This window comes from Pleurodeles waltl, chromosome 1_1, assembly GCF_031143425.1.
Source record: "Pleurodeles waltl isolate 20211129_DDA chromosome 1_1, aPleWal1.hap1.20221129, whole genome shotgun sequence".
Classification (NCBI taxonomy): Eukaryota; Metazoa; Chordata; class Amphibia; order Caudata; family Salamandridae; genus Pleurodeles; species Pleurodeles waltl.
This window is the reverse complement of record NC_090436.1, coordinates 997238304-997253414: the sequence shown is the minus strand read 5'-3', so window position 1 is coordinate 997253414 and position 15111 is coordinate 997238304. Positions and strand designations below refer to the sequence as shown.

Genomic DNA, 15111 nt, shown 5'->3' with positions numbered 1-15111 from the left:
CAATCCTCCTTCTTGGGCCTACCTTCACGTAAGCCCTCATTAGGATCCTGTGCAACCTCATCAGCCCCACACTTGTAAAACTTCCGAATTGTTTAGAGTTATAACAAATAATGATAAATTCAAAAGTTCTCACTTACATTTTGAGTTCAGAATGTAACATAAAGAAAAAACTGGTGCACTGAAAAGTATGAGGTGCACCTCTGGAACCCAACATTCCAGAGCACAGACACTGCATCCGCCAGAAGAGCTCCTAAGAAATATCCCATCTGGTTAATTTATTCCAAAGTAAGCCCTTGTCCACACCATCAAAGGCTCCTTGTAGTTGATTTTAAAAAATGAAAGGAGCCCTTGAGGTGTGGATAGCCCATGATAGGACATTTTTAGCCTAGTAGTTGACCACATTCTCTTTCTCATGAAGTGTTTCTGGATGTGCTTATAACATATTTTTCATATTGGTTTTTCTACTGTTATTTGTTTGAGGTTTTCAGAAATAGATACCAAAACATAACCCATACATGGCAGAACCATACCGATCAATTCACTGTTCTCCAATTAGACACAGCAGTGTTTCAATTAGCCAAAGGTTCTCTCCCCCATCTTCCCTCAACTCCCAAGAAATCACATCTCCCCAACTGACTAAAAAGACAACAAATCACATATCTCCATCACATATCACCGCAACCCACAGTTTGGGGGCTCCCATCACCGCAAGGGCCCAGAATTTGAATTCATTCTCAAACCCCCAGAGTCCTCAGACAAGACAAGGATGGCACATCTATTTGAAGATGGGCCAGAAGGGTTTCAACATGTCTGGAAATCATGTTCAACTGGTATAGGACACTAACCACACTTAAGAGAATGTTTCCAAATTGTGATGTTGGAGAGGGTGCGACATGAAGTGGACAATGTTGCATATTTGTCAGTCATGCCCAAAACAGAAGCATATTAGAAAGAGGTCCTCAGCCACATCAAGTAAGGTGGTTGGATTACCTCTCCCCTATGACCTATTAATGATGATTTGGGATCTGTGGCCTCCACATTGGGATGGTTTAATTCTACAAACATAGACAGCTGCCCCATACATGCTATTAGCAGCAGAACAGGAACTAGCAGCCAACTGGAAGAAACCACGAGTGCCAGATATTATGCAAAGAGTGTGAGGACTTTGGTTGTTTATGCCAATGGAAATAATTACTCATGAACTGTGCGACATGCAGAAACTATGCGTTCCCATGGAGGCTTACCTAATATTTTCCATTCCACCCAGCCCAATTGTTTCTCCATTTCCCTGAAGGACCATTCGAAAGGTACTCTTAATTGGGCCATGTAGTACTTTTCGATGTCAGGAAGGCCGAATGCCAGTCAGCCTACCTGGCAGAATCCTACCATAAAGTTTTTTTAGTCGATTCTTGAGAGGCACGGAGGTTGACCTCCTTGATGAACAGTGAACTTTGTTGGTATATCTGCATCAAATGGTGAGCAAAAGGGAGTGCTCCTTTGGGATGTTTCTCGCTCTTCAAAGTAGGCAGCTCTTCAAACATTTATTTAACATTATCTGCTGTCATTTGAAGGGGTTTTCTCTATTGTTCGAGAACCAAAGCCAGCCTGACACCATGATGCTGTCCTTTATTCCAGTATGCCATGAATACTCATGTGACTGGAACGTCTGGGAAGAGCATGTGTATTATTTAAGGTAAGGTATCAAGTCACGTGTTGTGAGGACTGTACAAGGAATATGGACCAGGTGGTAGTGGCTTAATTACTTACCCCAATCTTCATTACACTAAGTTCATCTCACTCCTAAAGTTCTCACAGACACCAGGCACACACACAAGAACCCAGACCAAGTCATAGAGTCTCAAACACATGAACAACACACATAAAGACCTACCTGCCATCCAACAGAATACGTATAAAGTCAGACAGGAAGTAAAACTGAGACATATAGAGATCGCACAAATTTACAGAGAGATGAAAGGACAGCTGGGCTAAAGGGCAATTGGTTCTGGAAAGTTTAACCTTCACATTTAACCCATTTGTTGAGTACATGTTTGCATATTTGCTTAACTACGTTTCAAATGCTATTATAGAAAGCCCTGAGGCACTGACATTAAATAATATATGTAAATAACGTGAATATACAAAATTTGATAGAATCACATTCGAAGAGAAGAAGGGAAGGGAGCACATGCGCCCGTTCAATCTTTGAGCGCCCCCCCTCCTCCTTGGTGTAGTCGCTAGTCACTTTTACTGGATGATGGGAGGACTTCAGGGGTCATCCACTCCTTGCCCTATTTGGAATAATCACCAGTTGGTCGCAATACAGTGTCCTTTCCATTCTTACCCTCTTTGGCTGCTTAATGATAAATATGGAACTATAAATCAGTACTTGCCTTCTGCTTGGACTGCTAGGACTAGGATACATATATATATATATATATATATATATATATATATATGCATATATATATATATATATATATGATTTATTCTAGTCAAAGGCAAGTACTGATTTATTTTCGTTAAATAACATGCACTTAGTCCTGGCTTTGAGTTTGCAAGTATTGTTATTAAGCATATTAGTTTAATTAGGTCAAATGAAGTAGGCACAAACTAGTACTCCCAAAATGCAGTGATTTATTAAATTTAAACTCCGGGCCACAACGTGGGAGTTGGTATATATGAGGACATTCAGAGCCCCTGGTTGCCAACTGCACTTTGCATGCATTAACTATTCTAAGTTCCATTTTCTACATAGGACATTTTATTGGTGTTTATGGTGCTGACACCTTCGCTTATTTTCACTTTCCTTTTATGAAAAGTGTTTCTTAGTGTCTTGAAGGTTTGTAGCAAACTTTTTTTTATATAAAATACAGATGCTTTATTTTTATTTTAGTCTTGTGTTTTCCTACCATTGTACGTAACAAGAATCCCTGGCAAAACATTCTTAAATGGCCAATCAATAAAGAGGCGTTCAACCACATTGAAAGTGATAACCTATAAAATATGGCAGAGACGGAACGATTCAAAGATTTTGCTGATTCTCTTTTAAAGGCCTTGGGACCCTGGGCACTTTCCTACCGTAAGTATAGTGTAAAAGTGCACACATCCTTCCTACATATGTTAGGAAGTGGCGCTAACCAGTGTGTGCTGAGCCTGCCTTTGCATGCCACTATGTGCATGCTTGCACAATGGTGTCCTCAAACATGTGCTGAACCTGCCATTGCAGGCCAGTGTGAGCGCACTTGCAAAATGGTGTTTTAACATGCAGTGAGCTTGCCATTGCAGGCCATTGTGTGCTCCCTTGCACAGTGGTGTTTTAACATGTGTCCAGCATGTCATTGCAGGCCAGTGTGTGCATGCTTTCACAATAGTGTTTTACCATGTATCCAGCCTGCATCGCAGGCCAGTGTGTGCACTAGCACCAAGACTGTTTCTAAAAGTAGTGAAGAGTACCCATGTGAGTTTTCACTACCTCTGAGGGTTGCTCTTGCCATTGACTAACATGGAGGAATGATTGAAATCACTCCCAACTGCAATAGTAGATTGAAGTTGAGCAGCCTCATAATGTTTTCTATCATTGTATTCACCATGATATACCCCTTCCTCTGGTAAGGGTAGTTTTGTCATTAATAGCTGAAAAAGGCTACTTCTGGGAAAGGGGGCATTTTTCTGCTCTAAAGTTTGTTGTGTGTCCTTCTGCTTGACTCCAGTCAACCAGAGGTTGGGGGAGCACATCTGTGCATTCCCCAACACCAGCTATAAACAATGAACACGCAGCTGGAATGGCAGGCCTCTGTCATTTGAGGGCCTGGCTGAATAGATTGGAGGGAGACCCTTAGAGGTGGAGGCATAATCGCCTCCTTCTACCTCGTGTGGCACTACTGAACACCTGCCTGTGTGTGTGACAGGAACTGTCTGGTGCGACCTGTATCAACGCGCACGAGGCGTTGTGTCTAATTTCCGGGGGATTACTGAATTTACATCTCTTCAATTGTGTGTGATTGGAACTGTTTGGTGTGACTCGTATAAACATGCACTAGATGTTGTGCCTCATTTCCAGGAAGGCACAGGATTGGTAACTCTTTATTGTAAGTGATCAGAACTGCCTAGTGCAACCCGTATCAAGGCGCACCAGGCATTGTGCCTAACTTCCAGGAAGACACGGAATTTGCAGCTCATTGTTGTGTGTGAAGCCGGAATAGTCTGGGCCAACTGGGATCGTCACTCACCAGACTTTGTGCCTGGATTGCCTGGGTGGAAATCTGATCAATGTGTAGCTGATGGGGCGCCTCTACCTTCCAAGAGGCTCCCCTGCTACATTCCTCCCTACATAGATCATTCTCTTTGGGCCCTCTGTGCAGTGAACAACTTGCCCTCTCCTCACCGGACCCCTAACAACATTGTGTGCCAGGTACTATTGCCTGGACCAGGCCTAGGTGGTGAGAGTAAATGACTGGGCTAAAGGGACTCTTCCCAGAGCAATCAGAAGTGGGTCAAGAGACTGTGCGATCCTTTCTTCCCCCCTGGTGCCCCACAGAACTGAGCTGGTGGCAGAAGGCATGTTATGGTATCCTTCAACTGAACAAACTATTACCCTCAGCCACTTCTGCTCCACATTCTGTGGGTGAACTTCCTGAGTGGTGGCTAACCCCATTTGTTTGTCAACTACCTCCTAATCAGACCCACTACTTACCCTCTTCACCTTCTCCCCTGGGACCTCAACTAAGTGTGACTGTGTCCAAGGGCGGCCTAATCTCAGGAGGGGATGATCTCTTACTAATCCGTGGGTGTGGGGTAGTTGGGGTGAGGCACAGGATGGAGGAGGGTTTGGGCCATGGTGATCTGCATTGTGCTACCAACTGGCCTGCCGGATATCAGTTACACTACATTACAGTGATGCGTGTGTGTGTGTGTGTGTGTAAGTGTGCTCCATATGGACCTGCCTAACATCCGTAGCACCGCATGGCAGTGCTGAGTGAATGTGTGCATGTGGGAGTACTTGCATGAAGACCGTCTACTAGTGATTACATCGACCAGCGGTGCTGCTTTACACATTGATCTCCTGCCTACTGGATACTACATTTGACATTGGTTATACATGTGAGGCATTGGCCCATGGTGCTGCTAAAAGTGTTGTCATTATCTGCGTGTACATATTTCTGATATCATTGTGATCTAGGGTGTATCCTAGAACCATGTGGTAGTGCATTGTATTAATAGTCACGGTGGGCCTAGTTCTGACAAAGTATCACACCTCATAAGGGTGCAGGGGGATGATGTAGGATTTCTGCCAAGTGTGCATACTACTGGTGTCATTTTAACGTGGTTGGGCTTAGTGCTGCTAGTAATATTACCAAGTGTGATTTATGTCAGATTTCATTATATTATTTGTGTTAATTAATCTGTGTGTTGAATACAAACTTTGAATACAAACTTTGTTTACCAACCACACGTGTGAAGTATTTTTTTGTTAAGCTCACTGCATTTATTATGTGAAAGTGCTGGGTCAATGCTTTACATATTGCCTCTGTTATAAGCCTGACTGTTCAGTGTCAAGCTACCCAAGAGTGAGCGCAGGTTATACAGCGAGTGTAATCACCCACCCTTGACAGGCGTGGTAGGTTCTGCCTGACTGGGGCCCTCCCACTGCCAACCAGAATGTGCCACCTCCAACAATTCCAAACCTAAACAAAATGGAAAAGAACGATAGAAATGCAAAGCAGATTGGTGAAAAGGGAGCCGGCAACAAGGGGTGGAAATGAAAAGCGAGGGCAATTTAAAGAAGCAATAGAGCAAAACAAAAAGAAAGGAGGAAAGGGAAAACCCATCAATAAATAACCCCCCCAAAAAAATAGTTTTTTTGCTTTCATTGTTTTGTCAATATTTTAATTTCTTTGTTTTTAATTCTGTATTTTGAGAAATAACGTTGATGCCCAAATACCAAGAATTACTTACCGATGTTGACATGTTCAAATTATAATGGCTTGCCGGTGAAAGCTGCCCATGTTTTTTCAAAGGGCTAATATACTTTTTTGGTTTTTCCTCAGGCCTTGAATAGAAAAACATATTAGTTAGTGAAGAGAAAACTTCTCCAGAAACATGCAAAACCTGTTTGATTGACTCAATAATCCACTTCTGTAACAAAATACATGTCCGGCAGATAGGACTGCAAGAAGACTAGAGTTTTCGCTGAGTCCTACAAGTTTAAGAATCAGGATTTATTTAAATCACATCAATGTATCTTGCAGGTGATTTTTTTTCTACCTTCAAAACGAATTTTCTGAAGACTAGTTTTCCCCAGTGAATCGAAAGCTACGTTTTTTCATGGTCTGAGTACAGCTCGCGTTCTCGACGATCTGATCAAGCTATACTTTTCCCGAGACTGGTGACCCCGCTGTGGTGTAAGCAGAGTCTTGGGTCACAGGATGGTAACAAGGCCTGGGTGGTAGATTTGAGAATTCTTTCAGCACTTATCCATTGGGTCATTAGTTCATCCGACCCATGTACTCAGCACTAATGAACACATTAGCAAAGTAAAAATGCCACCATAAAGCACAAGTCTGTAAAAGATGGTTATCGATTTGCAGTTTAATTTCTACATAAAATGTAATGTGTTTCTTCTCTTCAAATATTTTTCCAGTCTCAATGACGTTTAGCATGATTGTATCCCATTTAGTCAAATTCAAGTAGATGTGTGATAGTTCTAATAGTATTCAAGGAACATTTTTAGATTATCATTTCAATTTAATAAATAAAACTCAGCAGCTGAGAGATTGCTAGCAAGTGTTGATTTTATTTCAAATATTACTTTAGTATCAATGAGGTTTAGAATAATTGTATTCCCCTATTGTCAAATCCAGGTAGATTTGTGATAGTTGCTGTAGATTTTAAAGATCTTTAATATTCACACCTCGATTTCATATGGAAATCAAAATCAGCAGCTGAGAGACTGCTGACCAGAGAGACCGTCGCTGTCTATAATAATGTGCTGCTCTTCCTAAGGTTGGGGTAGTGTGTGCAGGTATCCGCCTGTACTAGACGTCTCTATCTGCCACAATGAGTATGCTTGTCAGCACCTTCTAACGCATGGTCTCTGTGACCTCCTTCTGACTTCTATGCGATCTCTCTGTGCCCTGAACTTTACTTTGAGAAGCTCTAGAGGATTTGGATGCATAACCCATGCTTGCACTTTTTAATAATGGAAAATAATTATCCTCATGTGTCAGCTAAACAAGGCATTTAGTGAAACTGCACTTCTGGGTTTATGTTACAAGTCAATCGTTGCAACACGCAGCTCTTTTTCGTCATGGTGTAGGTGTCACAAGGTGCGCATATCAGGAGACTCCCTGACACAGGTTACCAATATCTCGTCTCCCTTATCCTGTTTCACCCGGTCCTCTCATTACAATTGCCCTCAGTGTAACAACATCGCTAATGCTGAGTTGTAGCTGACAGCCTTCGCACAAAGACAAGGAGATGACAGAGGAGGACTTCTCGCGTCCAACTTCCTACCTAAAGCTGTGGATGCCAGACGTTGCGTTCATGCTGGAAGCGATGGCGGACAAGTTGTGAGCAATGGGCGGGATCTGCATGGCTGGGTTCTTGGGGAAATCCAAACTACTACTGGACTCCTTCAGCATGGCCTGCGGGACTGCCTTGGTTGGAGCTGCCCCACTGTCAAAGAAGCTGTTGTAATTGGATGATCGTTCACATGTTCCTGTTCTTTCCGAGTCATTTTTGAGGAGTTTAACTTTAAACGGCTTTGCTTCTTTGATTTTTGAGTCACTGTTGAAATCCTAAATAGAAACAAGAGTGTTTACTTGTAGAAGCAACTGAGGACATGATGCGCAGGCGTCTTACAACTCAATTAACACATGATCAATTTGATCCTACCACTCGATCCCTCCCAAACAGACAAAAGATCAGACATGATGTGTAACAGTTTTTCTTAGCTCTACAAATCTCCACAAAAAAAAACAGACAATTTAAAGACTAGTTTGTCCCAAATTCAACACGAGCATGCTAAATACCTAGAAAACGAGGCGATGAATGATGAGAAAATAATTCAGTTTGCCGTTTTATTTGCTTTTAGATAGTTCCTTTTCAGAATATTTTGCATTGGTGCATTTTTTATTGATTTTTCAAAACTTTTGATGTGGTCAACTTTTTGCAGAATTTTTCCACATCTTTTGAGAGGGGCTGGGGTTCCAAAATGTTAAAGATGAACACATTTTAGAGGAGCCCTGTTGCCCAAAGTATAGCTGTATATTTTTATTAAACAGCATACATTTAGACTGTCATAGGAGGGGGGTAAGTGGAAGCGTTACTTCATAATAGTAAGCCACATAGGTGATTATATTATACAGAGTACGCTGTGCCAAATGGACTGTGTAGCTATGTTGTAAAAAATGGCCCTTCCACATAATCGAACAAAAACTACTGTTGTAGGCTACGTTTCTATGGAAAACACACATCCTTTGACAATTGCTTTGCTTGTAAATTACTCAAAGCAAGAAACATTTTAAATATTATTTATCGGACTTCTTATTATCTTGTTGATAATTGGCAATTACAGAAAATACTAGCGCATATTGTGAAGGATAATGACTTGAGAGTCAAGGGACTTGTTTTGGCCATAATAGATTTCATAACAAAATGCTTACTTCGCTGGCAGTACCTTCATCCTTTGCGCATTTTAGGACAGGGCTTTAGGATTTTGATCTTGTGTTTACTAAAGGTCGCCAAAGACCCTTTCTCTGCAGAATACTTTAGGAAGAATAAATAAAAAAAACGAAACTGTTCCTGATAGACAAGAAACATGTTAATGTTTGAAGCTCATGGAAAAGGACAATGCCATGGAGGCTCACTAGTACTTAATTTATGCCACTGGTTGCAGGTGGTTACAGATTTTTGGGGATCAAGGCATATTTTCTATGATCAGAGTTTGATCAGTGCAAGAGAAAGAAAGGCAGAACGAAGAAGAATGCGAAAGCTAGGAAAATGAAAAATGAAAAAGAACCTTCAACAGGAAGTATAGTGTGGTAGAAGAAAGAGGAATGAGATGGAATCAGCATTAGAAAGCCTTAGTATTAAGCAATCCCACTGTGTGTCACCTCTGTGGCAGACTCCTAAGAAAAAGTGTGTGCCATCAAATTATAAATAAAACGCTGATCGCCATTGGGAAGTGGAAGAGATCACCCAGAGGCATCATGTCCCTTCTCTTGCACTCAACATGATCTATATTCCTATCTCGAGCTGCTGAGTGTTTCACTCTGTGCTGACACTACTGTGCTCTCTATGCACCATAGGCAGGGCAGTCTTTACATGACATGCTTCCACACCCTGCTATATCAACAACCAATCCCTTATTCTGTGTTCTCCACTGTATGCATCTTAGCGGGTGGCAAGACCTTAAGGGAGAAGCCAGGGGCCTCCCGTCCGGTATGGCGGAGGAGTGTCGCCCGCTGCTGAAGGAAGGAAAATAAAGGGATAACAAAAGTATTTTGATATTCTTTTATTTTTCCGCTTTCATAGGGGGAGGCGGGGCCAGCCTCCTCCATGTCAACAAGTGGAGGAGGAGTAATGGTGCTCTTCTAAGTGTGCATGTCAGTTTGGCCAGCTGTCTGAGGACGGCCAAACTGACATGCTCACTTAGAAACTCTCCACCCGTCTGTATTTTACAGCCAGGTGGAGACCAAGTGCAGTGCCCCACTCCCTCCCTGAGCGCATTTCTGCCCACTCAGGCCAATCGTGGCACTTCTTGCATGAGAGAAGCTTCGGGATTGGTTGGGGAGGGAAGAAGATGAGAGGCGGCTGGTCCGGGAGCGGCAGATCCTGGAGGGGCAGGTATGTTTTTGTGGTTTTTTTTACTGCTCCCCCACATCCCCTCCTCTGCGCACTGCCCTGTCCCCCACCCACTCCCCACCTCTAACTGGCAGCAGCCATAACTGGGAGAAGCAGTGCCACCTTAAAAGGTTAGGGATTCCTTACAACCTTCAAAATTATCACAAGTAGACCCACAGTCAAACTGTAATTGTTATATTGGATGATGAGTTACTGTGTTTTATGTTAAGGTGGTAAGATAAAAGAAAGCAACCAATGTTCAAATGACTGGAGAGCAGAGATGTCAAGGGCCAACGAGAATCAGTGGTGATAAAATAGACAAAAATGACTTTTTATTCTGCAATAGGATTTTCAATCCAGTGTACTAATTACTTACCTGGGCTACCACCATTTGCCTTTCTTCCAAAGTATCCTCTTTATCCTTTTTGTGAAATTTTGACTTTTTTGGCAGAAAATGATTGTCTCTGGCATCTTTCTGAATTTTGACACTGAGTTCCTGTGGAAACCTATTCAAACACAAACAGAAAGAGCTTTGCATTACCAGTCTACCTTTTTAACTGGCACACGTTGAAGGATTTTCTACATAATTGAGGAAGTTAGATTTTCGTGCTATGGCACTCTAGATTGCTTTGGTTCTAATATGGGCAAATTTAGTTTCATTTGTATTAAGGATCAACCAAAGACAAAAATAGTAGAGAGCACACTTGTATCTAGCCAAGGGTAAACAAACATCCTCCAAAATTAGAATAAGAGTCATCTCCACAGGGCCTATCACAGGTCCCTGGAGCCAAGGGAACCTCCAACCCTTCAAGGCCAAAGAAGATTGAGATATGGCAGACTCAAGAGCTTCTCATCACATTCTGCAGGGTGCCCCATCATTTTATGTTACATTTCTGCATCTCCAGGTAATGGTATGTAAGCTGGAAGAGTGAGGGGATTGGATTGAGAACAGGACAATGGCAAAACTAATATTATGCATCCATTGTCACAGTTCTACAACTTAACAGTATATCAAACCCAGTTGTCTAGGAGCAATGTGTTCCTCTGGTGTGGGCCTATGCAGCTGCCTCCTCGGATATCATTTGCCTTAAATCCAGCATCCTACTAAGGTGCTGACTGATTTACCTAAGGCCTTGTATCATATAGAAGAAGGTGGTTGTGCTATCAAGTTCGCACATCCCAAATGTCTATATAGTAGATGGGAAAAGAATGTCAAAATCGTCTTAGAAATTCTTCAAATGGGTGCCACACTGGTATGCATACCCAACCACCAAGGGTGTGTGTTGCGTTGACTGGAAAACCACCCAACCAAGGTTAATTATACAAGTTCACCAGGGCACTCCAAACAGTTTGCAGAATATCCATATATGAAATCAAGTAACTCAATTGAAATCTTAGACGAGTCCTGTGATTTCTTAAGATTTATATTTTCTAGATTATTCTTAGGTGTTGTGCCTACTCAAAGTGACATATCACTACTTTGTTTGTAGTGGGGTTTGGCTTCACTATTTTTTCTTCAGCTTATCTCATCCACAACCCACTTTTTTGGCTTTCATTTAACCTAGACAGTATGTGGGACTGTTCTTGCAATCTTGTTTAAATACGGATATCCACGCACTTTTTTTGCGTAAATTCAACACAATCAGTTTTTCTTAAGCATGGCAGTAAGGAATTTTATGACAGCAATCCATCCCTGTTATTGTAAGTATATATTTCCTTTGTTTTCACATGCATATTGATCTTTGCAGCTTTGAGAAAGTCTGAATGACAACCACATGTCAGCTACTTTTTTGGATGTTGCATGCCTTGGAAAGAATAAATCTTAAGAAATCACAGGACGTTTCTAAGACTTCAATTGTGTTACTTGATTTCATATATGGATATTCTGCAAAGTGTTTGGTGTGCTCTGGTGACCTTGTGTAATTACCTATGGCCTTGGTAGTAAATGAGACAAGCAGGGCTCCGGCTAGGATTCCTGATCCTGTTGTGTGGACGTTGAACCTCATTGATGCCTTTTTGGTCAGGGGCTACCTCTGGCTTGCACTATGATCCCCCTGGCACTGCCCTTGCCACCCTTAGTCTCAAGAAAGTGCTGGCAAGAACAGAAAGAAAGCAAGGCTGTCAGGGATGTGTTTACTTTCACTTTCACTTTCACTCTTTACCTTTTTCCTAATTTCTCATCTGGAACTAGAAGGCTGAGTAGGAGCTGAGGGAGGGATAAGGGTTCAAACCATTGATGTAATCAAGATAAGAGAGTGCCTAGCATTTTGTTGTATCAATATCCACATAGAACCCCGCTTGCAACATGGACCTTTATTTTCAGGTGATCAGCTGGAGGATAAGAGGTGGATTAGGACAATTCTTGGTAATGAATAAGACCTCCATCATGTTATTTTGAACCGATCATTGAAAGCTTGGGTATTATGATGACATTCGTCTTCTTCATCCTTATAGCATTAATGTGAGTTAATCCATCCTTCAGGGCTGTTCACATATGGAAATTCTAGAAGCAAATTCAGAGCTGAAGTTTTCTTTACTGTGGCTTTTGTCAGATGTCTTATTAGAACAAACATTTATTGCAGCCAATGAACTTTCCTCCTCACTATCACGAAATGTAATTAGGATATCCCTTTCTGACAACTATCACTAGCATCAGATGTATTCTCTGTGGGCCTGTGTAGGGAAGAAGAGAGTGCACTCCTTCTGAGCCAAGCTAACCCTTGATTAAGGAATAATTAAGCCCAAGCAAGTCACACACTATTCTACTTGGAAAACAAACAATGAGCACAATGAATGTGAGATGCTTTATCTTATTTTATAAAAACAGGCAATTTTTCAAAGGCTCAAATTCAATAGAAGTCAGTAATACATATAGGCAAAACCTATGTGTGCAGTTTGTTGAGATTTCTGTCTTCTAACCCAATTGAATGAAATTCCAGACATACATCAGAGAAATCTACAGTACTATGGCTTCCCAGGCATTCCCCGTCACACCTGATTGCTAGGTGTGTAGATTATCTGCATCAGGGGTAAACTAGATGGTTAGGGTTGAGATGGAAATTCAATAATTTAACATTTTTCTAAACGTTTTTATGTATGGTAAACATTTTCTCTTTGAGGAATCCCTTTCTTCTACTCCACTTAAACGGTTTCCAGTTATGGCATCCTCAGTCAGAGGCAGCATTTTAGCCTCGTCCAAATTTATGATATTACCCAATAATGATCCAAACTTGTTCATGATTTCTTGAATTTTTAGGGAGGGTCAATGTCTTGGTTGCCTGAAATGAATACGATGATGTCTGTATATGGAAATAATATGCTACATTCTATGCCCCTCAGTATTTCTTTTATGCCTGGTGCTTTTCTGGTCTGGCATGCTAAGTGTTCTAAAGCTATAGCAAAGTGTGTTGATAAAGGGCAGCACTCTCTGAAGGATATCAGACATTATTACTACCTCTGATGGGATCTATGCCCTGGGGTAATACAGCTTCTTGATTCATCCACTAAAAGTAGTGGGTTTCACTAACCTTCAAGACATTCATGAGGAATATTATTTCTGCACAAATAAATGCTTTCTCAGCACCAATTGAGATCAATGATGGTGTGCCTGGCAGTTTGCATCTCTTATGTATGATGTGCTTAATTCTCCTAATGTGTATGAAGGAGTTTCTGTTCAATATGAATCCAACTTAATCTGTCTGGATAACCTACAGTTGACTTCTGTAATCTATCATCAATGGTCTTCTCAGAATTTTCTATTTCATATTCACTGAGGAATTCAGTAATTAGTGTATTGTAAAAGGTCTTTAGTTGGCTTAAAAATTAGGGTTATGTGAGTTTACATTGGGCCGGAAGGTCACCCTGGATAGCTTAAGGTTGTTACAGCTTTGTGAGTTCTGAACAAAGATATCTTTTAACAATGTATACTATTTCACTAGGAAACCATCTGTTCCTGGGGCAATTTTGATTTTCATGTTCTTAATAGTGGCCTTCACTTGATTTGACATTATGGATTACTTTATTGCTGACACTTCCTAGATAGATATTTTTAGAAGCTCAATGGTGCAGGAGTGCCCTGAGCAGTACAGCATTCAAAGGTATGTAGGGGTTTGATTGGATGATTCTCTGTTCTTATTCACTGGGATGTGTCTTGACAGTTGATTTTGCTTAATGACATGGGTCTTAATTCTTCCAGATTTGTTGCATACTCTGTTAGGTGGGAATATTGTATTTCCATGTTATAATTTGTTTAGAGTGTATTTTTCATTATTGAACTTTTAGAGGTTGTTTTTCATTTCAATCTACGATTCCGTTGAGAAGCGTCCTTTGGTTTTCTTCTTCTGATGTTCTGCATCATCAAGCCCTTTACCACATAATTTATATCATGGCTTCTACAGTGCTGTTCAGTTTAAAATACTGTATATCTTTTAGTTAATTTCCTTCATTTCTTCTTGTCAACTGAAAAGTAAAGTATTATATTTGCTCAAGACGGTATATCTAGAGCTGGCACGCACCTACTATATATAGCTACTGCTGGTGCATGATCTCACACTTTTCCTACCAATATTTTAGATTAATTGGCAATAGTTATGAGAAGAGAAGTGCACAGCATTGAGTGTATATGTGAGAAAGTCTTTGAGAGAAGAAACTGAGTCACTCGGTTAGTCATAAACTCCTTTCAACTAACAAGCCTCTTTATTGCATCAGCCTCCATAAGGGACCTCTGTCCAGAGCTGCACTTGTAATGCTCAGTTTGGTTTTGCCAGCAGCAAATCATGCATCCAGGTATTGCCATAAATCAGTCTTCCAATGGTTCGCATCAGTGCCTCAGCAGCAAATCATGCATCCAGGTATTGCCTTAAATCAGTCTTCCGATGGTTCGCATCAGTGCCTGGTTATGATCTTTGGACGAAGAGTTTCATCCTGATTACGACCATGTGCTGAGGTGACAAAATCTCTGGATTCTCTTCTGCATCCATCTAAATCTGTTGTGGGGGCCATAAATCAAAGTATTTAATGAAGATTGCCACTCCCCTCAATTTAGTATTGCAAACCCTGTAACCTATTTCACTTCTAATTCCTTTCTCATTTTTCATGTTCCTTTTCTGAGAGTTGTATTTCTTGAAGTTGGGCTGCATAAGATTTATTCTTTTTGAAAATGAAATTTTAAGCCTTTTAATTCAGTGGTTTACTCTATATTCCAGAATACGTTTATAGAGTGATTTGTACCCTATGTGTGATTAGTTCGCTGTACAAACAGCTATA

General features: G+C 41.1%; 1 protein-coding gene across 1 annotated transcript in view; it reads right to left on the bottom strand.

Moving 5' to 3' along the window:
* CDKL2 (cyclin dependent kinase like 2) overlaps positions 1-15111 on the bottom strand; it is a 305603-nt gene that overhangs the window by 21181 nt on the left and 269311 nt on the right. The window contains exons 8-10 of the mRNA XM_069230289.1: positions 10223-10352; positions 7516-7799; positions 5959-6052 (exon numbers count right to left, since the gene is read on the bottom strand). Of these exons, the coding sequence (XP_069086390.1) occupies positions 5959-6052; positions 7516-7799; positions 10223-10352 (508 nt within the window). The remainder of the gene's footprint in view (positions 1-5958; positions 6053-7515; positions 7800-10222; positions 10353-15111) is intronic.